At 43.4% G+C, this 26,658-nt stretch overlaps 1 protein-coding gene across 1 annotated transcript in view; it reads left to right on the top strand.

The window, feature by feature from the left end:
* The window catches only part of ttyh3a (tweety family member 3a), a 62,908-nt gene extending 43,934 nt beyond the window's left edge, over nt 1-18,974 (top strand). The window contains exons 8-14 of the mRNA XM_036552013.1: nt 4,822-4,877; nt 6,197-6,289; nt 7,762-7,854; nt 10,614-10,750; nt 12,965-13,138; nt 13,948-14,023; nt 18,075-18,974. Of these exons, the coding sequence (XP_036407906.1) occupies nt 4,822-4,877; nt 6,197-6,289; nt 7,762-7,854; nt 10,614-10,750; nt 12,965-13,138; nt 13,948-14,023; nt 18,075-18,146 (701 nt within the window). The 3' untranslated portion in view covers nt 18,147-18,974. The remainder of the gene's footprint in view (nt 1-4,821; nt 4,878-6,196; nt 6,290-7,761; nt 7,855-10,613; nt 10,751-12,964; nt 13,139-13,947; nt 14,024-18,074) is intronic.
* The last annotated feature ends 7,684 nt before the right edge of the window (nt 18,975-26,658 follow it).

The following is a 26,658-nucleotide window of genomic DNA, read 5'->3' as shown; positions in this document are numbered from 1 at the left end:
ATATATATCCACAGTGGTTAAATATATATCATTCATGCAACTGGCAGTTTTTTTGTAATTCACTTTTTTATTGTATTTTCTTACGCAACTGGCAGTTTTTGAAGTCTCAACCCATAAAGAGAGACTAGAAAACATCTTCCTTTGTGTCAGACAGAGACCGGAAAGATGCTGCAGTGAATCTTTTTTTATGGCAGGAAGTGTAAGGGCAGAGTTCAGTGGGGTCACAGCCTTTGACCTTTAACCTCTCCTCAACTGCTGTTTGTCTCCTGTGCCTCCTGTGGCTGACACAAGTCCCTGACACATAACATGCAAGTTTACTCACAGCTGGAAGGCCTCAGCTGAGACTCAAAACATCTTAATGTTCATCTCATGCGCTGAGGTAATGTGCTTTTGCCTCTTCCCACTCATCTAACATGTCATTTCCTCAGTGACTGACTGTTCTCTGCAGACTGGCTTCGTGTTCTGAGTGGTCACACCCAAGGCATAAATCACCAGCAACATTTGTGTCACAAACGGAGGCTCAGTGGAGTATGAGGAGCTCTGTAAATAAAGTCATCCTCGAACCCTTGTCCCTTCAAGCCTTCAGCCCAAAACAGCTCAAGATCAGATATAGTAGCATGAGTCATTTGACCTGACAAATGTTTATTGACAAGGAAAGCAAAACAGCACATACACTTTATTCTGGGTGAGTGCTCTGTCTCCGAAGACTGCTTGACTGCTTGTTCACCTCAGAGGGGGTTCTGCGTAGATCTTTATATGGTCGGCATGGAGTGCTCTTGGACTGACCGCTTCATGTTACTACATCTGTATGATCTAAAGTGGATCTGCTCAGCATCTTTATGCTGAACTTTCATATTTCTATGTATATTTAAATATCTGGTAATTTTACTAGTGCTAATGTCTCATATTTGACCAGCCTAGCTGAATATGGGAGCTAATTCTGGTTTATGTCAAGGTCTCAAGGAGCACATTGTGGCATAAAAAGGGGGGAGCACTGTACATGTAATTCCTGCTGTGAAATATTTAGATATCATGCGATGACTGGGAGCAGGTTTAAAATTTAGTAGCTGTTTAATAGCTGCATACTGTTCTGTGGCTGCAGTCTGTTCCACACTGCATTACACAAATTCCTCTTATTCCTTTTATTCCTATCATTGCCAGATGAATCAGGCCAACAGCGGCATTATAAATATTGATGTCTATTGGAAACAATGAAAATACCACTACGAAGGTTGTGGCTGAAGTCTAAGAATAGAAACCAGTGCTTGATGGACTTAATGGGTTCAGTTGTACCTGCAGCGGTACAGTCTTAATTAAGGGCACTGGGCCAAATGTTTTGCTCTGAGAGAGACTCAAGTATAAGGGAAGTTAATGAGATTGGCTCTCAGGCTTTTCTGATGGAGGACATTGCTCTCATAACAAAGCTCTGCTCATAGCCGGCAGCATAGAGAAGCAGAAAGATATAATGTAGCACTCCATTTTTGGGAAGACGCTTTTGATGACACCACCTCCATTTTGAATAGATGACTAACTGTGGAGAGGCCCCGAGGACAGTGTAGCTGACAAGCATTGCTTTCACAGTGCATCTTCAGTTGGCTGGGCCGACTACGCTCGAGAAAGGAAATTAAATTTATCTCACCATCTTGATCTATGAGGCAACCGCAAATTTAATGCGTGTTCAGAATTCAGATTCATTACACGTGTTTAGTTTTCAGTCATAGGCAGAAAGCACTAATGAAATTCAGGGGAACCACAGAGCGGGGGAAAAAAGGCAAACGTGTAATTGATCATGATGAATTAAGGCATATACTTAAAAAGCTTGAGCCGTAATTAGTGATGGAAGAGTGAGGTTTCACAAACCCGAGAACGAGTGAAGCTATCCTGTCTGACTCGCTGACTGGAATGGACAGTAGTTTCCTTATGTTCTTTGAATGGTTCATTCAAGTCAGTGATTGGCAGCACATTGTAGCTCCACCCCTTATGCCATTCGTGTAGTCTGTCTCCTATCATTATATGTAGTGCCATCTGCAGTATCATACAGTGAGGGTCCTCCAAACCAGTGTGAATATGCCCCTGTGACCACCAAGAGTAATCCATACTCTTGTTTCCGCCTTTGTTTTCCTATTTGGAGACAGCCACAGGTTTTCACCTGCCGGTCAGTGTCAAAAGCGGAGACTCCTCACAATACACACAGGGCAAGCTAGGCCTCTCTTTATTTTTATTAGTGCTTCACAGCGGCTCATGATTTTGATATTATCCCCTCCAGCAGGTGAAGCCGAAGCTCCATATTTCACTCTGTGCCTGCCTTACAGTGGCTGCCGTCACACGTCCCGTAAATCGTTTCAAACTTCCCGGTTTCCATCTCGTTTCATTCCTCATTTCATGCCCTTTCATTCTCCACCCCTCATAAGTCAGCGCTCCTTATTGCCCTGTCACCGTCCGAAGAGATCCAGGGTATTTTCAGCCTCTGCTACGGTTTATGTCCGGTCCTTTGTTTTTTTTTTTTTTTGTTTTTTTTCCCCCAATACAGATGTTTCAACCCACAAAAATGCTGCCGCTGATTAGCCGCAACAAAGACAAATTATGAGTCTGTCATCTCAGGCGTTATTCAGTCAGCGCTTAGACAAGCCATGAATGAAGAGCCTTCAGCCCTGCTGTTGTATATGGTCGTCTGAGGATGTAATTGAATGGCCTCTTTATGGCCTGTTGTCGGTGGCATAATTGCGCTGTTTATTAAGAACACTGAGAAGGCAGCTCTGCCCGAGATATTGGAAATGGCTCATCAGTAATGTGGATGGAGTCTGCTGCTGGTGTCCACGTTTCCAGACAGAGGAGGGTGTTCCCAGGAATCAGTGACTTACCCAGAGTCCTACACTACCTGGAAGTGGGACATCCTAGGGAAGTATGTACAGGTGCATATTGAGCGTATCTTTATATGTGTTGGGCGCACAAGGTCTCTGCAAGGGAAATATTGACCAATAACTACAGGCTTGGCTGCAGCATGTTCTTTGCTTACTGCCAAAAAAAAAAAAAAAAAAAAGTTATTGTTAAACAATCACAATCATTTACCTACCTGTTGAGCTCTGCAATCACACTATCATGAACACATGGGCTGTCTGCTGTTCTCTTTACTGTTAGCAAGCTAATTGCCTCTATTCGATTACCCCATGGTCAATATGACTGTTAATTATTCAGCCTCTCTAGACAAATAGTCAATTTTGCGTTAATAAAGGGTCAGTCCAGCTTTGCTGACCGAGGTTGACCGAAGATGACATCACGGTCCTGCTGACCCAGTAAAGTGGCTCCAGTTAAGCTCTGTGGCTCTGAGCCATGGCAGATATGGGAGAACCCGGGGTTGATGAATGTTTAATATCTCCTGTAAGGTCAGCACAGCATCTGTGTTAGAGGCAGCTCAGCCTCAAACAGAGATCTCGGTTTTGTAAAAAAAAAAAAAAAAAGCTGTGACTTCAAAGCGGATTGAACCAAGCTGTAAATAAACAGGCATCTTCGTGCCTTCAGTGACCCTCCCTCTCCCAGGCTGCAGTGTGATACTTTGGGGTTTTAATTAGGATATTTTTGTTTTTGGAAGTTTGCGGGTGGGGTGTCTGTCATTGCTGGAGAGCATTCAGAGGACACAGAACCGTATGGTGCTTTTCATCTTTAGGATTCAGTTGCTCTGTAGTTTCAGTCTTCCTGTTTGTATGACTGTCTGGTTTCCTCCACTGGTAAAAACGTGGTCACACCTAAAGCGTTTACATTCAGATGTGAAAGTTAGAAATGAATGAAAAAAGTATTGCTGAGCACTCATTCCAAATGCAAGCTAAGCCCTACAGCCTGCAATATCAGAAGTTAGTCTGGGTCCCATCATTAGCCAACAATAACCAGAGGTCCGCAGCCCAGTTGATATGTTGCATTATATTACATTACATTACATTACATTGCTGTCATTTAGCTGACACTCTTGTCCAGAGCAACTTATACAGGGTACGATTTCACATTGTCCATTTATACAGCTGGATATTCACTGAGGCAATTGTGGGTTAAGCACCTTGCCCAAGGGTACAGCAATAGTGTCCCAGCGGGGATTTCAACCGGCAGCGTTTCAGTTACGAGTCCTGCTCCTTTCCACTATGCTACACTGACCCCATATGTGTGTAATAGAAGACAGTTGTGGTGGTACGACTTGTGGTGAAGTAGTTTGTAGCTGTGAAAAAATGCACGTTGTAGGGTAAAGGGTCAAGTAGAGGAGAGGGTAAAGGTCATGAGCACTCTTTCCTGCAGTGCAACATCGGCATCCATTTGTGAGCCCCTAGACAATTTCTCACCATTTTTTCTTTTCCCAAAGGAGGGTGTTTGATCAGACCGTTTGTGCTGAATAAGGCAAACCTCTCTTTCTGAGCAGCACAGAGCTTTTCAGCTTGGCACAGTGCCAGGTCTCACGCACACAAGCCCTTTCTGGCAGCCCACTCCACTTCAGTGCTAGCTGACCATGAGAGAGCCGAGTAAACTGGAAAAAACCACCGGTGAGCAATCACAGTGTCGTCAAATGCACGGCCTTATGTTCCCACAGCGCTGTGGAAAACCTGCTTTCAAGCTGGTAGAAAACTGTGTGCTTGTGTCCGGGCCAAGGAGCCACAAAAACAGATAGGAGAGTGGAAAAAGAAACACATTTGAACAATGGATTCTTCTCCTGTCAGTCAGAGGGGGCTTTTAAAGGAAGGACAAAAGTTGGCTCTGAGCGTGCCCTGGCTTTACGGAGCCTCCTCTATCATTGACAGAAGGTCACACATTCACTTATCGTGTGTTTTTGTGTTTCTGTAGATATCCTGCAGTACTACCTGAGATGCAGCATGGGCCAGGCCAACCCTTTTCAGCAGGTAAGGTTGTCTGACTGCAGGTACCCATCTGAGGCATGTCTCATCCATAGCCTCAGCTTTGTCTAAATCAGACCCCTGAGTAAACTGCTGTCTACTGTTTCTGACCCGCTAAAGTGCTTTGTGTTTTTCAGCGGTTATGTAACATTCATTATTCGCTTAGCAGAACGCCTTTGTCCTGGGAGACTTACCTGACTCACAGTTTGCGTTCACTCTGTTCATGCAGCTGGATAATTTCCAAAGCCGGACCTTGATCAAGGGCACAATAGCAACATTGCAGCTGGGAGTAACACTACTACACCACTATTTTAGATTTTAGCAAAAATGTTTTTGTCAGTGAATTCATGTAGTATACAGGTAAAGCAAGGTACCTGCCACAGACTGAGGTCTCATTCAGCGTCAGCTGTGAAAGACAGTGGATCCTGTCTGAAGTGCTATCACAACATCACATATTGCATCTTGCCATCTATGTCACAGGTGACGTTATTCTTTATGGGTTCTGACAGTCGAGGCTGAACTGATTTATTAAAGCCTCGGGGGTTAAAAATGACATTTGTAATGGAAATGTCATGGAATTTGAGTCTTCCACAGTGACAGTTTGTGCTCAGTGTACTCTACAATTGGGATTGTGCCAGTGTATTGGACGTACTGTGAAAAGGAGCTTTGTATTGAACGCATTCCAAAATCAGGCTTCTAACTGGGGAAACCAAGAAAATGGCCTGCTATAGTTTCAGCTGTCCATTTAATAAAGGCTAAAATATAAGAAAATCCCTGTTTTCCAGAGAGATGCACATTTAGCAATGTTTCTCACTCCAGGCACACACACTGGAGTTTCTGTTTTAACTTGTGACCCTTTCTCCAAGTGGTAACCTGTTTTAAAAGGCCAAATGACCCAGTGTGTATGTGACATTTGATGGGCTGCAGGCTTCTTCCCCATTCTTACTGAAGTATGACTGAAAAAACACCACTTTCACTTCCTCAGCTTCATTTTTAATGAAGTGAAATAACCAGCCAATGAATAATGCACGCTACCTCACAGCCACCGTGTTAACACTTGTGTAGTGCAAAATGAGAGTTCTCTGACTACCAGGAAGAGAATTAGAAACCCAGTATTAGAGCATAGCAGAAGGTATTACAGTACAGCTAGGCTGGAAACTGACCTCATGAATGCTGTGCCTTCACTGGTTTCTGAGATAATATGCTCGTGTGGAAGAGTTAAACTCTCAGGGTGTCCTTCACTGCTAAGTGGAACTGACACTAAGATCTAATGAATAGTTCAGTATCTAAATGACGGATAGCATTGCAAATGGTCTGTGTTGCAGAAACTGTCAGGAAGTCACAAGGCCTTGGTGGAGATGCAAGATGACATAGCGGAACTTCTGCGGTCCGCGGTCCGAGAGTATCCAAAGACCAAGGTGTGGGATTCTGTCTGTCTGCGTCTGTCTGCGTCTGCATCTGTCTGTGCATATGTGTGCAGGCATGAATGCGCACTTGCATGCATCTATGTGTTTGAATTGGCAAGTGTTCAATGTTGTTATAACAGGTTGTTGTAATGACCAAATATGCACAACAGTAAAGGTTATTGCAGTATTTGTGGGAATGCATTTGAGCATTTCTGTCTCTGTTCCTGTCCCTGTATTCTTTACCTGTTCTTCTCTAGTGGCACAACTGATAAACCACAGCTGTTACCCCTGAATGTGTCTGTGCCATAGAGTGCACTCAAGTAGCTTTTTTTTCCCATTTCTTCTTTAAACCTTGTGACAGGAGAGAAGTCAATGAAAGCCAGTCCCCACAACGCATTCCCACACATTTCAGTGAAACTGCTGGGTTTAAAAAATGCTTTTAAAATTGTGTTGTCAAGTTTATGTATGTACAACTATGCCACCTGTAGAAAACTCTGTGTCACTGAGTGGTAGTCAGTTAAGTCTATTGTGCTAAGGACAGTCAAGTGAATGGCTCCAAAACACCAACGGAGGCATGCCCATTTGAACACAAAAGCGTGTTAGTAACCATTTTGTGCACATACAGCTGTTGGGCTGCTTTTAGGAGGCCTTTCTATAGGCCCATGCGTGCCTGCTTCAGGGTTTTTGTCTCCCGCTGATCTCCTCTACAGTCCATATTGGAGAACAAAACGCCAGCTGACCGTGTAGGCGAAAAAAAAGGAGATGGGCGCATACTTCAGTGCTGTTGGACCCATTCAGGCAAAGTGCTGAGTCCACCAGTGCATTTATTACACAGCAAAAAAAAAGAAATGTGTTCAGTCCTCGGGATGTGGCCTTTTTTTAAGCTGGTCTTTGCACATTTCTGTTATTCCGAAACCACTTGTATGAACTGAAAAACAGAGTGCCTAATGTCATCTTTACTGTATGTGTGCCTCTCAGTGCTACATGCAGTTTGTTCCGGGTTGGACCCTCCCCTAGTCTTATGTCTGAATGCACTGCTTAGAAATGGCTAGGGTGTATGGCTGAGCACAACCTGAATGGGTATATTACATAACTGGCTTCAGTGAGCAGATCAGGCCTCTCCAGTCAAACTGAATTGTAGTTTAACTTGGTGCAGCTGAAGAAAGTGTTGGTGGTTTTTTTTTGCTGTGGGTTTTGTTTCTCGCACAGGTTTGAATTTGCTAGGCTATGAAAAAGCAATAATACCACTTACTTAAAGTTTTTACCCAAAAGTTAGGGACAAAGTTCGGCATAAAATGTGGTAGAAACAAGCAAAATGGACACTTTTGTTTTTTCTTTACTTATCTGAGCACCTAACACCTAATCAAGTTGAGCCAGCTCACACGGTCATCTCATTAGCTGACTGTCCCAGCAGGAAGGCTCTGTAGATGAAGCTGTGTCAACAGAGCGCTGACCCTGTTGGAAACGGTGTCGCTCTCTTACAGGGGAAACTGGAGCAGATCCAGGGGGTGCTGAACACCACGGAGATCAGCCTGCACCAGCTGACGGCCCTGGTGGACTGCCGCAGTCTGCACATGGTGAGCCCCGCCTCGTCCCCACCTCACCTGGGTGCAGGCTTTAGTGGGGTTTAAGGTGTGAGTTTAGGGCTAGTCCTCAATGACGTGCTTGAAATTGGTTGGCATGTGCAGTTTGAATTTGCTCTGCTGTAAGAGTACATGTGAGAGGGTGAATGTGAGTGTCTGGGTGAGTGTGTGTGTCTGTGTATATATATATGTATACGTATGTATGTGTAGGTGAGTGTGTGTATTTGTGTGTGTGTATATGTCATCAAATGACAATAAAATAATGTGCGTGCATGTGCGCGCGTGCGTGTGCGCGCGTGTGTGTGTGCGCGTGTGTGTGTGCGTGTCTCTATCTGACGTGAAGGCTTCATGGCTCGATGACTCAGTGTTGATAGGAGCTTGTGGGTGACTGGTGGAAGAGGAGGAGGTGTAGAAGACGCTGCCGCGTTGCCTTCACGCTCCGCCAGGCAGCGTGTTTGGCGTGGAGAGATCTCCGTTCACACTCCCCCGCACGTGCAGCTCTCCGCTATCCACTCTTCCAGCGCGTCAGCCACCAGCGCTCTCCTCAGCCTTTAACCCCCAAACAACCACCCTCTCCCATCTCTCCTACGGCATCCCACCCGTCATATACTGTCACATCCTCACTGCGCTATGTGTTGTCATCGGAGGTCAGGCCACAGATATCCTCTCCTGGAGTGGAAAAACAGCTTCCGTTTGTATTCTGTATGCGTTTGAACTACTCGACTGCAGCATCAGCAGGCATTTTTTTCCAGCCGGGTCACTTTAATACCTTACTCAAATAAGCACAATCTTCATTGGACCAGTGAAGCTTCCCTAACCAGTTTTGTGAGCAGTAGAGGTTTAAGGAGAGCTGAAGAATATGCTGGATTGTGGCCTCCCAGAGTGAGAATGCATCAGCCCTATAACAGAGTATCACAACTATTTTTATGGATTTATGTCAGTACCCTTGTCTTACATTTAGTCTGTGTAATTATGCCGCGCACTTAAACTCTGTGTAATTGTCCATCACAGTTTATATTCAGCCTGTCAGCTGCTGGGAGAGTCTGGCAGGCAGCTGTGATGTGAGAGGGTTTTCCTGACCCCCATACATTACCAGAAAACCTTTCTACAGCTTCCTAAATTAGAGTAGCTAACAGCAAGGTTCTTTCTGCCAAGAAGGTCTGAGGTGGACATATTTAGAGCTTTCTCTGTAAAGACATCACCATCCATCTTTTGGGGTGTGAAGTGTCTCTGTGGCTTGTGTTGAAAGCGTTAGGCCATAAATAACTTAAAATGGCTAACATCAACTCTTTGCTGTATTGGTCCTTATGGTTGTTTTGAAAGTAAGCAACAAAAAGGTATTGATTAATGGCATCCACCAGATATTCTCAGTCAATTAATAAAACAGCATAGTAAACAAATGTCAAGATAAAGCCATTCTGATTTGGTTTAGAGATCTTTTTCCTCCTTTTTCTTATTTCATTGATTTTTATTAACAAATGAAATTGAATAAGCTCTCTCCATTGTACTCTGTCTTTCTTTAAACATATATACATTTAAATATGTGAATGCAGTGTATTTAGTCTTTGGGACAAAAATTGGAGAAATTATAGTACATTACAATGAAAAATTACCAGGGGATTTGTGTTTATATATTCTTTTGACAGAATAGCCTGTCACTTTGGGTTCACAATAATGGAACGCCATTTGAGCTTTTCTGCACATTAATAAGTGTGTGGGCCAGAAGCACACCCAAGTCCATGCAGGTTAAACTGAGTAACTGCATAACATAACTGTTTAATGTTCATGACTAAACATAAGGAGTTTTTTCTTTTTTTTTTTTTTTTTTAATAATTACTGAAATTGTTGTCCTCACTCTTAAGCCAAAGAAAAGCTTTCTCCGCTTCCGCCAACTAGACACATTAGGACACATTAAGTTCACCTTAAGGGTAAACGTGTAATTAAATAGTTTGGTTATTCCAGTGCAGCACATGTGAAATCGCATTGTCCGGTCATTGGTGTCAGTCGCACAAAGTCGCTTTGAGTTCAAGCACTTACTTTAATGCCCTTGTAATTTGTAAAGCAAATTTGTGTAACCACAACCAGACCTGAGGTCACTCACAGTAAGACATTCTGTTGGAAGCTGAGCAGTGTAACACAGCACCGACCAGGTGTGGATTTTTCCCCCAGTGTGTGTTGGGGTAAGGAGGCCTTTCATAGCACACTGCTGGGAGAGGACTCGCTGTGCTTGTCAAATGTAGAAGCACTACAAGAGTCTGAGGGGTAGGCCACAGGTTTCATGTGTCAGGCTTCTGAATGAAGTTACTGCAACACATATCATATATGTACATATGTATCAAGACGCTGAGTGAAATGCAGCTGGGATACAGTAAAGGGGGATACAGTGGGAAGAAGTGTAGCATAGTGGTAAGTGGTAAGTTGTAAGGTAGCGGTGTAGCGTAGTGGTAAGGAGCAGGACTTGCAACCGAAAGGTTGCTGGTTAAATTCCCTGCTGGGGCACTGCTGTTGTAACCTTGGTCAAGGCATTTAACCCAGAAATGCCTCAGTAAATATCCAGCTACATAAATGGGTAACCTAAAAATTTCAACCTATGCAAGTCGCTCTGGATAAGAGCATCTGCTAAATGCCAGTAATGTAATGATACAGGTTAGAGTAGAGGTGTTCTATTCAGAATGAGTGTGTTTACTGTGAGTGTCTCAGCTGGTGGTGCGCAGTGGTGACAAAGCTCACGTGTGTCTCGTCCCCACCCTCAGGACTACGTCCAGGCAGTGACGGGTCTGTGCTACGACGGACTGGAAGGCCTCATCTACCTGGTCCTCTTCTCCTTCGTCACAGCGCTGATGTTCAGCTCCATCGTCTGCAGCGTGCCCCACACCTGGCACACTAAGAGGTAGGCGGCTGCCGAGCCACAGGGCCTCCGGGGGAGAACCGTACGACTCTTTGTGTTTTCTCTTTTACACGGTCACCTCTTTTGGTCTCAGGCCCTCTGCTTATACTGCGCTTCACCTCATTGTTTACAACACAAGTTTATATTACTTTACATTCATTTACCAGCGCAACTTCCAGCACGAGAGAACAATTGAGTTGCACGCAAACACACAATTCAGCATCAGACTGCTTTACAAAAACACCATACCACTCTCACAAACACACCATTCTGCTCTTAAAAATACACTACACTGCTCTTACTAATACAAACACACTGCCATTACCAATACACCTCACCACTTAGAAATACAACACACTGCTTCTCAGACACACCATACTGCTTCACAGATAGACCATACAGCTTAAAAAATGCACCACATTGTTTTACACATATAAATATACTTTATTGCTTTACAAATAGACCATATGGCTTTGCAAATACACCACACTTTGACATGGAGGATTTAAGGACCGGTCATGTGACTAAAAAAGTGACCCTGCTTAAGGGAAAAGTTTCCAGAGGATAGCATTGTTAATGTGGACCTATGACAGGGCCTAAAGGTACTTGCACCCCTGAGTCACATGCTAGTTTCTGTTACTGAAACTCTTCAGAAGCAATAAACAACCATGCTACCATTCCAACCTCATACAGCCAGGGTCCACAGTTGGGGTCACTTTGGGGTCTCTCCACAGACCCTGCTTTGTCAGACCTGAACTTGTTGACCCTAAAGAGCATTAAGCTTGCCAAGTTTTGGCTGACTAAATTTGGCTTAAATTAAACTGTAGTTAAATTGTTATATTAACTGAGGTGTGGAGGGGGACTGCTGTCACTGCTGCCGGCCATCTTATGGGGGCCTGTGCAGAATGGAGCAGGACGCCATGCCGCACAGCCATGTCCTACCGACGTACCGTTGTGCGGAGAAACACACGGGTCCCTCAGAAAGAGGGCGATGGGTACTGTGTCACAGTAACCACCCATGGGAAAGGCCTAATGATGGCACTGTTCCTTCCTGATTTTCCTGCCTTTTGTCCTCTCACGGTGTTAAGTGAGCTGAAATACACAGGAGCTGTTCTACAGACAGCTATAATTTGTAGCTCGATATCTAAAATTCCTCACACCCCCGGACGCTCCTCCTCTCTTGGAGACAGTTCGCATTGAGGTAGTTCCCTGAAAGGAAGGCAGAGGCAGATGAATTCCTAACACCTTCAGTTTCGCCGCTGCACTGTGTAATTAGCAGTGCGGGTAATGGCTGCATATTTATTACTCAAATTGATCTGTCTCTAGTTCCACTCAGCTGTTCCTCTGGTGACACTGGTATGCTTTCATTAGGGTCCAAGGTGTCAGCGATCATTTAGCCATGGTTAAGGTTGTTTTGTTTTCATTGGCAGAAATATTGCAAGTTGTATCCCCATAGCAGTGTTTAGCATCAAGAGCATAACTGTCGGAAGACAGTGGTGCTATGACTCAGTTGAAGAGGCTAAATTAAGATTTAGCTGGAGCTTAATCCGGGGATCAAGTCAGTACAGAGACAAGACATCAGTGACAGCCAGACGGAAGGGTAGTGATGAGCATCATTTGCGTCCCCTATCCTGCAGAAACGCCAATTAGGAACAGAGATCTCATGTGTGAATATCACAATCCAGGAAGGAAACTCAGCTCCATTCCATCATTGACCACTGGGTGGAGACAAACTCCACTGTGTTTACTAGCTCTTATCTGAAACTGTTCTTATTCATAGCACTACTGTTTCTTTTTGTGAGTTGAAAAATTGCTGAGTCCTGGTTTTATCCAACAGGTTCTGTACATATGGAGCATCTTACGTGTTTGTTTTTCACAGTGCCCTTTTCTGGGACCAGTAAGAGCCTAAGGCACGAACAGCAACATTAACTCAACACCAATACACCTTAGAAAGTAAATGATTGCCTTAATTTGTCTGTTTGAAAGCAAATCAATGATAATCTTTTTGGAGCTGCGCTGCACTGGGCTCCCTGCCTTTAGGGGCACATTGAGCCAGAACTCGCTCCATCGATAGGTGTTAAATGGAAGCATGAATTCTAGCCGTTGCCTTGACGCTTACAGCGTGCCCCACGGGGTGAGCCGGAGCGCACGATGTCGGGGTTCCCCGCAACCTGTATCTCACCCCCCACCCCCCTTCTGTTTTCTCACCCCACAAAGGAACGAGGACGAGGGGGAGGAGGAGTCCATGGCCCACGGCAACCGGCAGCCGCACGACAACCTGTACCGCGTGCACATGCCCAGCCTGTACAGCTGCGGCAGCAGCTACGGCAGCGAGACCAGCATCCCCGCGGCGGCGCACACCGTCAGCAACGCCCCCGTCACCGAGTACATGTGAGTCAGCCGCTCTCCCTCTCCCTCCCCCTCCGCTTCCTCTCAGTCCGTCGCCAGCCCACGCTGTTTACGCGCCAGTCACGCACTACAGCGCGCCGACACATCACACCTCCAGCATGAGGAGGCGGACTTCGCCTTTTTTTGAGCTTTTAAAAATGACTCGCAACGTCGGCGGACGTTTAAAGTATCACATTCTGTAATCAGCGGAGGTAGAGGTTTGACGTACCAACACTCTCTCAGAGCATTTTATGCCAATACTGATTAGCTCATAGGTTTCTGAGATGTTTTACTCCTTCGGAAAGAAGGAAAGTTAAGTAGAATACATTCCATGACATATTTCTATCGGGTCAGCATAAGTCTTAATTGGTTGTGTAAACGTTATTTTCCTTTTGGACGCTGCTGTTTAGAACTTAATGAAGTGATGCATTATACTCGCACGGGACCTCCATGTGTTATTACACAGGTGCAAGGTCACCGCAGTGTAAAGCGTGACCTGTGAGTACAGTAATGCCTGTTAGGAGGCCTGTTTCAGATGAGGTGCGGGGCAGGGAATGTTCCGGGGTTTTCCCTCACGCGAGGGAGCACAGAGGCGGATCATTGTCCGGCAGGTCCCGCTGGGCTCGTGCAGCTGTGCCCAATCCCGACAGCTGCAGCTCGGTGGGAACAGGGTGACCTCAGATGCAGGCCTCTCGGCCTACAGCGGGGGGTGGGGGGGGGGCTCTATGCTGGGGACCTGAGGAAGCCGCACGCTGTGGTGGCTCCTCCTGCTGCGGTGTGTAACAGATTCTCTCGTCTGTGTTGTGACGCAGGACCCAGAACGCCAACTTCCAGAACCCCCGGTGTGAGAACACGCCGCTGATTGGCAGGGAGTCGCCCCCGCCCTCTGTAAGTCTGCACACTTTGTCCATGTGTCATTTTGGCAGCCTTGGTTTAAAGAAACAAGCCAATAAAAAAAACCAAGAAACTTCTAATTTAAACTACATTTTACCTCACTTTTCCAGGTCTCTGTAAACCTGAAGCCATTGGTGAATTGGGGTTTAGAAAAGGGGTAAAGAGTATTTTAACCAAGATGTATGTGCAAAGTATTAGAATTTGAATTCTGTCAAAGCATTTTGTTGTCAGGGAGAATATTCTCTGTTAGCACAGACACACTTTTTAGAACACTTATCACTGATTTGGTCTTTTAGTATTGCCTTAATCTGTTAAAAATCTGTAAGGAAACAGGATATTCCATATTACATACACAGTGAATGTGTATGTATTTATTTGTAGGAGCTCATAAATGTAATGCAGTATTTTGTCAGTGTAGACAAATCCCTCCCTGTGTAGCGGCTGCTTTTGGTAATACATTATTGAACTACTTCTGTTTCAAAAGAGCCTGTGTAAAATTTCACATTTTATTGAAGTAACTGAAAAGGTTTAGGAAAAGACAGAGCGGGCAATCTGAGAGATTAAAAATGTTTCCTCGTGGAAAGCAAGCTTCCCTGTACCTGCTTGTGCAAAGCCTTATGCTTCTCCTACGTCTACCCCAACCGCACCCCCCCCTGCCTGGTCCCACCTTGCCCTGTGACCACGCCACCCCCCCCTCCCCCCAGACTTTGCGTAGCCCCCCCCCAACCCCTCCCCACGCAGTGACTTAGTTTTCACTGTGTCTGTGGCTCATGTTGAGGCTGCACTGTGTCTCTTCTCTGTATTTTCTGTCCTTCTTGTTTCCGCAAACCCGCACAGTTGTATTTGACTGCCATGGACAATAACAGCCGCCACAGCTGGCAGTTAAAGACCTCGGAAAGTGCCAGATCGTTCTGGTAACAGCGTCTGCTATCCTGACAGGTACTGGAAATGCCCCCATTCCCCTATCCTGCCCCCCCCCCCCCCCCCCTCAAAGATCCCACTCTGTCAGATAACCAGTGTAGCCTGTTGCCCCCTGTCTCTTGCGAGTGTCACCCCTCTCTCACCCAGCATTCGTCCCCTGTCACCTTTGGGCAGCATGCGTGTTCCCTATCTTTCGCGCTTAAGTTGCAGGTCTTGTGGTCGTGTTCCTCTCATAGCTATCTATTTCTCAGTTCCTCAATCTTTCTGACATGGCTCCAGCATGATAGGGTGTAGCAGTGAGCGAGGGACTCCCCCTTCCGAGGGTTGCAGGTTCAAACCCATCAGTGCACCTCACTGGAGTTTAAGTACTTCAAAAACTACCCCTGCAACTGGATGACAGAAAGATGTAGAAGTTTCACTGCAGTTAATTAAAAACTTCATAAAAAATATGTAACAGTAAAGTAGTTGATAAACAAATTATTAAAATGACACCACTTATCTAAAATGTATGTTTAAAATAGTTCTGGTGGATGATATATGTGATTATTTCTGAAAAGGTCATGCTGTTTAATTGCTTTTGATGGTGAATCTGTCTAGGTGAGGGACACTGGTGAAGTACAATAAAATCACAAAAATAATCACATTTTCAAATGCAGCCATTCCATAGCTGTACCTTGCGAAACGTTATTGTGCTAGGATAGGTATAATTTTTGCTCAGTCCATTAGCTGAAGGTAGACTGTGGTTACTTAATGTTGTGATAGTCTTGCAGCTGGTCGCAGTGAGGTTTGCTAAATTCATTACTCTGAAGCACAGGGATCAGGTAAACCACTTTAAGTTGTGGTTGCTGTTAGCCGATTTTAACCCTTCCACTACTTATAACTTTTTCTTTCTGAAGCCATTGCTTGGATGGCTATAAACAGTCTCTCCCAAATCCCGCTGGATTCTGGTCCTATAGGACTAGAAATGACCTTCCCCCCGCTGTGAAGCAGTGGCACAGTCCACCACCCCCGTGTCTGATTTCGGTAGATGTGCCCCTATCTGTATCCAAATGTCCAGGACGCTGCACAGGCCGTTTTAATCCTGCCACTCCCCCCAGGCTGACTCCATCACATCAGCAAAGCCTCCTGTCATTGATCCAGGCTAAGTGTGTGCAGCTGTTGCAGATGATAAGTCCAGGGGAGATCATGGGCTTGACTGCACAGCTCTCCCTCTTAATCCCTTGGTTTGACGAAATCAAAACCCCAACACATAAGCAGAGCTACTTATTCCCTTCACATTAATGGGGTACTGTTTTATAAGGTCCCCTCAGAACGCCTTTTCAGGTTCCCGTCATGGAGGTTTTGATCCAATCTGTTACGGTTATGCTATATGTATGATAATATACTTTGCTTCTCTAGTCTTGTGAAGTTGCACAAGTTAACTTGGGGTAGGATAGTGTTGAATAGTGTTATGCTCACACTTACTGGTCTGGGAGTGTTAGCCTGGTCTGACACTATAGCTCATTCAACTCGATTAGATTCGTTTTTGTTCTATGGTGCTGGAAGTCAAGAGCATTTGCAATAAGAGCATCTGCTAAATGAATGTAATATAATGTGACTTCTGTGACTGTATCCCCCCCGAGAATATGCACATTACTCATATACCAAAGACACAAACCTATATATACATTTCTCCATTTATGTTCCTTTGGTTGAGATACAATGACCACATATCAGGAAGTTAAAGTTTTTCTTTGGTAGAGAAAGGAGAGAAGATATAAGCAGGATGTTTTCCAAAGTGGGCATGTAAATCAGGAGATTTGTCTGTCACATGAGAACTTTTGGTCACTGGTACAATGAAGTCTGCTGTCCCTCCTATTCTGTGTCTACATGTACATTGGCAGAAACATAAGGCAGAACCAGGTAGTGATGGTAAGGTTCTGCGAACATGCTTGGGTTAACTGTAGGGATTGATGGAATCTCTTCTTGCATTCAGTACTGAAAGTCAAGAGCAAAGAACATTGTGTTGAGGCTGAATAAAAGCCATGGCTCAAACCCATTTAGCTGTAACAACCTCTGAGACCTTTATAATGACATTGCAGTCAATTTGATCCTTTTTTTCACCACTGGCTGTCCAAATGACTCGGAGTGTTTTATTAGTGTTGTTGTTGCCATCTGTGACCTGTGGAGTTTGCTCATCTTTATCCAGACCCAACAACCAATCCTGTTCTTCTTAATGTCTTTGTGAACCGTTTCTTACTGCTGGTCACTTTGAAATATTATCCTGTGCTTTAACAGATCAGAATGCAGTGGTAATTGTATTGCTTTTGTCTTTCAAGCACAAAGCCCTGCATGATGGTAAATGCCTGCAATACTGAAGAATACATATCAACTTTAAGGTTATACTATCACAGGAATTAAAACCAAAATTCAGCACTGTAAACAACTGTTTTGTGTTTACAGAGCTTAGTAATGGCAGTTTATTTTTTATGGTGTTTGATTTGTCATACATAGTCTGTCAATGTAATATTCTATTACTATATTCTATAGAATTCAGCTCATGGAATGTTGACTTGCTCTGTTTAAAGAATCCTAGATCAAGTTCTGCATACTTTTTATATCCATATTAAAAGTATTTAAGGGTCCAGAACATTTAATTATTAATACCATATCTTTCTTTGTTTAACAAAGCAATTGTGGAAGTGACAAAGGCAGATGAAAGCACCCTTCCCAATACTGAGCAAAAAGAAGATATGCACTTTGGATCTTTTCAAGTACATTTGGAGTAAATGTTCCAGTGGAATTAAAGAACAGACATTCAACAAACATTTCTGTACCAAATAATCCAAATTCAAAAAGTAATGGAAGTACTTGTGATTCTAACACATGCAAAAACAAATACACATGCTTCTTCAGGGTAAAATGCTCAAGAATCATTATGAAAGTATGTAATGAAGAGGCAACATGTATTTAGTTTGGAAACTAAATAACAAATCATTAAAAACACTTGCAGATATAGGTGAGTGTCCAAGCCGACTTGGAGAATAAAATGTACTTTGTGGGGATGCTTGTCTGATTTGGGAGGGTTTTGACAGTGTGTGCCCATTTCTACTCTGTGTTTTGTTTCCTCTCCCTCTCTCTACAGTACACCTCCAGCATGAGGGCGAAATACCTGGCAACCAACCGCCCTGAATCCAACAATTTAGCTTCACACTAAGGACAGCTCGCCCTCCCCTCTACAGAGACCGGATTAGAACCCTCTTTCTTCTGGAATATTCTTCCCAACCTCTGGCCACAATAATACCACTGTCTCCATCTGGCAAAAAAGGAGTACAGTTCTGATCTCCACTTCTCACCAACACATCCGACAACCTTAACAAATGAGTGAATTCCTTGGATATGCGCTTTTGAAAAAGGAACATCCTTGTGTCTTGTAAATAACACTGTATATGATCTTCTCAAAACCTGTACGGTGTCTCAAGAAAGCCAGTCCTGTCACCAGACAGACTAAATGTTATCCAAGATTATTTCAGGCATTGTAAGGCTGGGCCTTTCTGCACTTGCCGGAACCTCAGCTTACAGTACAGTTACCCAGAATTCCCTGGCTCTCATGACAGTTGTCCAGTAGGAAATTGACCTACTGCACTGATTCTTGAATTCCGCACATTTTGTCAGACTCTTTTTCAGATCATTCCACAAAATCACATTGTGAAAAGTGTGAAATCTCTTTTTTTTTTTTAACAAGTGTGTAAAAAAAAAAAAAAACAAACAAAATGGGTGCTTTTGTGTTTACTACTGAGAGCCTCTGCATTGATTTCCCTCAGATGGGTCTGACCTGGAAGGGTGTCATAGCAGAAGCAGCATGTGTCCTGCACAAAGTTTAGTCAACTGCCATTTCCTGTTCAGGATGCACAGTGTAAAGTAACCCAAAGCAGTGGGACTACATTCAGTTTCTCTCACCTGTTCTCTGCTGCCACTTCTCTATATGCAGTTAGCCTGGAACTGTGGGCTTAATGAGCTTTTTTGTTGGAAAGGTTCTTGTATTTCAGCCTGCTTTTTTATTTCTTAATGCTTTACAAAGTGTAATGGCGATTTTTTTTTTTTTTAACTTTTTAATACTTTTCAGTGCTAAAATTATCTGATCTGTGAGAAACATAATGAAATCCAGACAGGTGAAGATGCTGCCGATTTGGTAAAATGGTAAATGGACAGTGTCTTGCTCAAGGACACCTCAACATTCTGCCAGGAGGAGCCAGATTCGAACCAGGGACCGACCTTCCGATCCCCAGTCGACTGCTCTACCTCCTGAACCGGTATCGAGGAATTCTGCAATGCTGAAGACTGAACAGGGAGCAACTTGAATTATGCTGATCAGAATAGTCTCCTGCGAGAGGAAGGAGGATGCTGATTTGATAGAGGTGGGGTTTCTGTCTAACCATGGGCCAGGGTGAGGGCTTTAAGGACACTGCATGACACTGTTAACGCTGGTAATGTTGGAAGGATGGCTCATCCTCGCTTTACTCCCACTGTGAAAAATGCACAGAGACAGAAATGTGAAAAATGTTAGCGACTCTATGCTAAACCACAGGCCTGCCCTGACTGCGAGGTAGGATAGCTAAGGATGGCTTGGATGCACAGGTGGCTCAGCTATGCTGGTAACAGTGCAGTCAAAGTTAAACATGTTTGTAATGTTTTTCAGGAGTGCCACACATTTCTGTAATGTCTCAAATAACAGTGCAAAAGAGATTTGTCATTAACTGAGATGTGCTACCAGACAGGCATAAGTGAACTGTCTTTCGTGATTGAACTGATTGAATTCTGGTCAAAGGCGAGAAAACATTCCTTTGTCTTTAACAGCATTGCAGCTGGACTGGAAGGCATCGGCTTCAATATGTTTTTGTTCATTTGCTTGAAATCACTTCTGACATATCGCTACACTAGCATGGCAACCTGTTCAGATAAATGTACTGTGTCTTATGTGGGCCTCGGAAGAATAACGCTGGCAAAAGAACCGGGACGTGTTGTCTTACATCCCGCCTTGGGCTTATACCACTGAAACTTAGTGCCACCATGTCAGAGAATGACCTGTTATTTCTTTTTTTTTGTTTTTTTTTTTTAATCTTTTGCTTAAATTGCGGGCACTTGTGTGTGAATTAACTGTGAACTGGACACTGAATACCATGGAACCCTGGACTTGATGTAGGATTCCTATCGCCGCTTGGAGCTGGATGTGCGAGACATGGCACTGAGCTCCAGCCACAGGAAGGTTGAAGAGGAAAGTGTCCTCTGGCTCCCTGCTTTTTCTCAAGTTGAAAAGGGAAGCTTTTTTTTTTTGTAAACAGACAGAAAATTGAATAATTTGGTGCTGTTCAAGTGGGGTAACGTGACAAGGCAAACCACAGTGGTTTTGTCTTTCAGTCGTCACTTTATATTTAGCTAGAAGCTGGATGTTTTTGAAGAATTCGTAGAAGAGGAAAAAAAATGCAGCTTTTTATCAGTTCTGCTGCTGTCACAAACTTGATTTTATTTTCTTTTTTTCCTGCAAAGCACAAAAATTGTGTTTGAGGAGCTTTGGACCAGCTCCCACCCTGAACCGAATTAAGGAGACGCAGAAGAAGGGCACACTTTGGACAGAGCACTGTGTAGTGAGTGACCACTCGGCAGCAGTTCTGACCCCTCCTTCACCCTTAAAGTCTTTCTCTCAGACTGTAAGAAGGACACACTTGGACAGATGAGTGTACAGTGAGTGGTCACTCAGCAACAGTACTGACTGCCCCCCTTCACCCTGAAAGTCTTTCTCTCAGACTGTAAGTTATCTTGCTGTGCGTTTCTAGTGTTAGTATCGGTATTCCTGTGCATAATGTGGACAGTGTGTTTGCTTGCCAGTCTCCTATTTCCCCCCCCGCACGCTCACCGGGAGGACCTCCCCCTCCCAGCATACCTTTCTGCTCGGCTCCAGGGTCGCCGTTCAAGCGCAGGTGACATCATACGCAGAGATGGTGCTGTGCGTTTTCCTCATTATGGAAGAATTTCTCTGATGGTTTCAGGTGCATTTTCTGGAGCGATAAATACAGTCACACTCAGCAACAAGGCGGCAAAGAGCAAGCAAAAAGTGATTGCTATGACCTGAATTGAATCTTCAGGAAGAAATGCTTACCTGAATAATATTGCTCCAACTATAGAACCTTGTGGTTTTGAGAGAGCCTTTTATGAATGCCAGATTATGCTCTGATGCTAGATAACCCTTGAAATGTAAATTAAAGTGAAATGCTGGTGTAACTAGGGTTAATTTTTGGGGCTGAAGTGTCTCAGTCCCTCCTAATTAAGCATTGGTTCACAACTAGAGGGACGCTTCTAAAAACTGTGCCAATCACCAAAAAAACAGATCCTCCCATTTTTATCCCTCACCCTTTAATTAAAACAGTAAATATTGTTGCTTATTATTTTTCACTCTGGCCTTTTTCTATATTTACATTTCTGGGAGACATAAACAACCAAAAGAGACGCCTGTGGACATTTAGCCGGTCTTTTCTAAAGTAAATGAATTGCATTTTTATTTCTTGTGTGAGATCCCATTGTCATAGTGAGACAATCTTTATTGTTTTGAAGTAGTGACTTTCTCTTTATTAAGCATTGTCAGAACTATATATCAACAATGTAATGTTTGCACGTAAAAAAAAAAAAAATCTGGTGAAAAGCAAATTGCCTTTGTAAATTCATGTTTTAAACAGTTAAATCTCATACAAGTTATTTTCCTTTATAAATGTCTAGTCCCCTTAATATACTTCATGATTATTAGCAACACAAATTTTTATTTGTTTCTGAATTGTGAATACATAAATTTGGTCTTGCATTGCTCTGTTTTGATAAACTATATTACTGTAGATTTATTTTTTTTATTTTACAATTACTAAAATATTGTAAATGTTAAACCTGTGGTTTTATTGAGCTTGAACTCGGTGTTTTAAACTCAAATTAAAGTTACTTAACAGAACGATTTTGCACTGTTCCTTGTAAGTGAATGTGGCCTCCCTAAATCACTGATGTAGAAAGCACCTGTTACTGTGCAGATTAGTGAATTTACCTTGAGTTACATCTGAATACAGGAGGAATTTGCTGTCTTAGGGTAAGCCTAATAGATGAATCGTCGTGCACTCAATTTGTACTTTGTACTTGCATTGGGACCCCACAAATGTTACCGAAAGCGACAGTAGCCTCATGTGTTTAAAGAGATAGATGGAAGCTGTGTAAGAAATGAAAAGTATTATAGATGTAACGGGAAGAAACTCCACACACACACACTCTCTCTCTGTCTCTCTGCTTGTTCTCACCAAATTTGAAAGTATTCAAACTTATTTGTTATACAAAGTTCAAATTCCTTTGAAGGTGTACATTTTACATTTTGCATCTTGCATCAGCAGCAATGGCATTAGGTTTCTGCAGGGGGTGCTCTTTAATTCGTTCCCACATCACACAAGCTCTCCCACACAGCCACACCTTGTCGTGTTCTATCGAGCTCCTCAACCTTAGCAGTAAGAATAACAGTGCTAAATAAAAATAAACTTATTGAGTTGCTGGATAGTGCAGATCATCAGAATCAATCCTACTGATCTCAGTGAAAACACAAAGTCTGTGTGGTATGTGGTACTGTAGTGTGCATGGCCGTTACAGAGGACATTTTTTGTTGTTTGTAGAATGATATGTAAATTACGTTCTTATTTTTTACCATTTATTTAATTAGAGTTTTACATTTTACATGTTCTGGGAAAAGTCAGTAAATTAAAATGAATCTGGAGAAAAGTGTTAGAGTGGACATACCTTCAACATGCACATGCTATCAAATGAACCTTAGAGTCAATCCCTAAATGCTTGGTATGTCCAATCAAACAGATTCCCTGGATTTTGTTGTCACATAGGATAACCCTCTGGCCTGATGGATTACTCTGCGCATTCCTCAATGAGAACACTAGATGGCAATAGTGCTGTATTGCTCTCAGATTGCTTGTGGGACAGTCTTTCACTGAAACATATAGCAACAAAACAATGTTAAAGCATTTGAAAGCTTAATAGTTCCTGATCATGTATAACAGCTCCATTGGATATACAGAGTTGAATCTGAATCATTGTTGGTGTTCACAGTAAGCCACAATGTTTGTACACCTATATTTTACAATCTCCACTAACTCAAATATATTCCCCCATTTATAGAGTGGGCAAAGTTGTTATTGGTTTGAAATAATACACTGCCTTAAGCTGCCTTGATCCATTATGGCATAAAGAATATGAAAATAGACATAGATAAGAATATGAGGAAGACACAAGAAACAAGAGGAATACAGAGAGCTTATTTAAAGGGAACATGAGAGCAGACTTCAGACAAGACCCTAGGGACCCCAGTGAGGTCAGTGAGCAGAAACAGAGCCTCTCTAAAGGATTTTGTAATCGTGGTCAGTAAGGTGAAAGGGAAGGCAAACGAACTGTGTCAGAAAATCCCAATTCCTCACTGTTATGCCCAGAAACAGTCATCCATGTACCTCTGAATAACCAGAAACCTGATGTAAGATGTACATCATTGGCTTAAATTTAGCATAAAAGCAAAACAAATTTCAACATTCTAATTTAATTCCTGTCAATGTAAGTTTACACTTGGTACAGTGACAGAAGGCTATGGTAAAGTAACCTTAAACTGAAAAAGAAAGCATTTTCGTTACCCCTTTGGTGTCCTTAATACAAGTGTTGACAAAATGGGGAAAAATACACCTGGCACCTGACCAACTGAATAGACCACATGTAAGACATATGAAAGCTACACAATTCCTCAGTATCTTTAAACGTGATACTCCAGGCAACATTTCTTGAGGTTTGGCTAGACATTCATATGGCCATCCCAAATCAAATTTCTCAAGGTTCACTTAGAAACTCTAGTACAATGATCACATTAGTGCATATTTACTTTCACAGAAGCCTCAATAAATAGATAGTCTGTGATTAGAAGGAAGTCCATACTGTTTGGACAGAGTACTCATTTTGCTGGCAAGTTTAGATGGTTAAAGATGTGCGGTCATTTCCTTTACCCAGTGTGCAACAGAGAACCAAAACAGTCATGTCGCTCAGTAGCTTTTTGTTCTCTGAGAGTTTGACGTAAATTGTGTGGCTGTGTGACGCCCTGCCTCTCCACTGGCTGAGGTTCGCAGTGCGTCTGAGTGACAGCCGGCGGGCTGTGTTGTGTTTGTGACCTCACTGGGATCACTGGGGGCAGTCGGGGTCGCAAACGGGACAGCGCTGGCCCATGGTCCGCCTGTAGAGAACTGGGCCAGCTGCTGACCCTGCCTGAGGCCCAATTTCCCGCAGAAGGGAATGTCACCCCAACAAAGAGCCCTGACAGGCAACCCGGGGGTCCAGTCCCTCACCTTCATATGCAGGCCTGTGTTGCTATTTTTGGTCTTTAGTACGACAGCAGTGAGCCTTGGAGTGGTCAGTAATAAATGCGTTTACACTAGGTCATTCATTTTGATCTATGAGGGTGCATATTTGGAATCCCTTTGGAACATTTGTAAATGCTTTTTTTCTCTGGTCTCAGAGAAAGGGGTTGTCATTGGGATTCAAGGCAGCATCCCTGGGTAAGAAATGCCCCCCCCCATGTTTCTATCTGAATTCTTGAGGTTTGGGGAAGATTTTTGCCTTAATGGGGTGGGAGATTGATTTTAGAATGATCTAAGGGGGTGATAATTAGGGCAAATACTTACTAGAATAATAGTTTGACAAAGAAATGAAGGAACAGAGAGTGAGAGAGGTTTTAAGAAACAATATAGCAGCTAGGTAATGCAAATGCAACAGACAGGCTGTCAACTGTCAAGCACTGACAATTTTGAGGCTGTCAATGAGGCTGCTAATGAAATGTCACACAGACTTTATTGTTAGGAAATTGAATTACTCTCAGTTGTCGGACTGATGGAATGCATCATTAATGCACTGAAGTGCATCGCTCAATGCCATGAGGAGATAGTCAAGAAGGAATTTTCCTGAATTGTCCTGGGCACAGTGCCCGGTGCTGGCAGAGGCATGAATGGCCAAGGTTTTCTTCCTTTTCTTTCCTCTATTTTGCGAGTACCGCTGCCCTGATCCTCAGGGGTCAAAGTTCACCTCAGTCTGACTGACCAAAGAAGCCCATTTTAAAACTGTAACACCCTAAGTATATTCTACCATGTCTTTAAAAAGCAGCACTGTATAGCACCTTGAGGTTTCCATTCAACGTGTCTTGGAACTTGCCATTAATTTAAACTTTTGCTGAAAAAAGTTAGAATGTTACTTTCTTATAGTCACTCATGATAAAGTGGTTTAACTTTGTTTTATATGAAACAGCATCATACAAAAGGTCTCACAAGACTTGCTGTGTATCTTTAATGACTATTGTTTTCTTGTTACATGCAGTCTGAACAGCATTTTTAACAAAAAAATTCATTTTAGATTGACTCACTTAACATCCAAAAATGTGCCAAAATGTGATACCTTTTTCAGAATAAGTTAATATAAGAATGCCATTTGAATTGCACTTTTGCAGGTTAACTGAAATCAGCTTACATGGATGCAAAACAAATCAATTTTATGTTGTGGGATTTGCTTGATATCTCATAACTATGTTTTCCACAGAGGTCCCCTTTCCCTGTTTGTCTGAGGAGTGATGGGTGAATTGCTCCCTGTTGCACACTTAACTGTGTTGCAGAAACTATGCAGCCAGCGAGTGCGTGACACAGTGCATGACACTCAGTCTGGCCCTGTGTCTTTCCCCGGGGTTCACTGGGTCAGCACACGAAGAGTAGGACGGCAGGGGATTCAGCCATTGCAACTTAAATGTTCACAAGATGTGAATATGTGTGTTTTTGGCTGCAGGATTTTGAGAATCTCAAGAGAGAGCACATGGATATTTTTCAGGTACAGCTCAGGGACCAACAAAGCTGTGAAATGTAATAGCGGCTACATGTCACAGTCTATCACGTTTAAATTTTGTCCACTTCAGATCCAAACAATATGAATCATGTAAGCACTGAGCTTTTTTCAGCACTTCAGAACAGGTTTCATATGTGGCTTAAAGGCCAAATAACACTCGCGTTTCCACCGATCTGCTTAATATCCGTGTTCTCAACAGATGTTAATTCATCACCGCTCAGATGCAGCGTCCCAGGGGTTTAATGGTAGATTTGGTAATCTTTGTTCCCTGGCGCTGGCGGCAGCAGCTGCCAGACAGGATTGTGCTGGTGAGCCTTCGTGGATGGGGAGTCAAGGAGACGGGTTTTGTTGTTGTCCTCGGCGAGGCAGGATTGAAAAGGGGCGGATGGTGGGGTTTTGCTGTATTCCCAGTGTCCATGTCCGGACCATTCATACCCCGGTGACCCCTTTAACATTCCCGGTCTAAGTGAATGGGGATGCGTGGTCGCTAAAATAAAGAGCTTTATGGCCGGCTGCTTTGGTTCTGTTCCCGCACAACTATCATTAACAAAGTGCCTCCCTCTCCTTTTATTCTGCCGCTACACAGAAAACCAGTCATTTAGGGTGGCCAATAGTGACTTGGTGGTCCAAGGCAGTTCAGTTCTCTACACCGAGCCCTCCCCTTCAACTTAGCTCATGTCCTCACAGTAATAGGGCTGATAAAAAGCACAGCCCGTTTCTTTACGCCCTCTGTAGAAAAGAATACAAAGAAGACATTTGCGGCGCATCAGAATTCGAATAGT

This window comes from Megalops cyprinoides, chromosome 19 (assembly GCF_013368585.1).
Source record: "Megalops cyprinoides isolate fMegCyp1 chromosome 19, fMegCyp1.pri, whole genome shotgun sequence".
In the NCBI taxonomy this organism is placed as follows: Eukaryota; Metazoa; Chordata; class Actinopteri; order Elopiformes; family Megalopidae; genus Megalops; species Megalops cyprinoides.
This window is presented reverse-complemented; position numbering and strand designations above follow the sequence as displayed.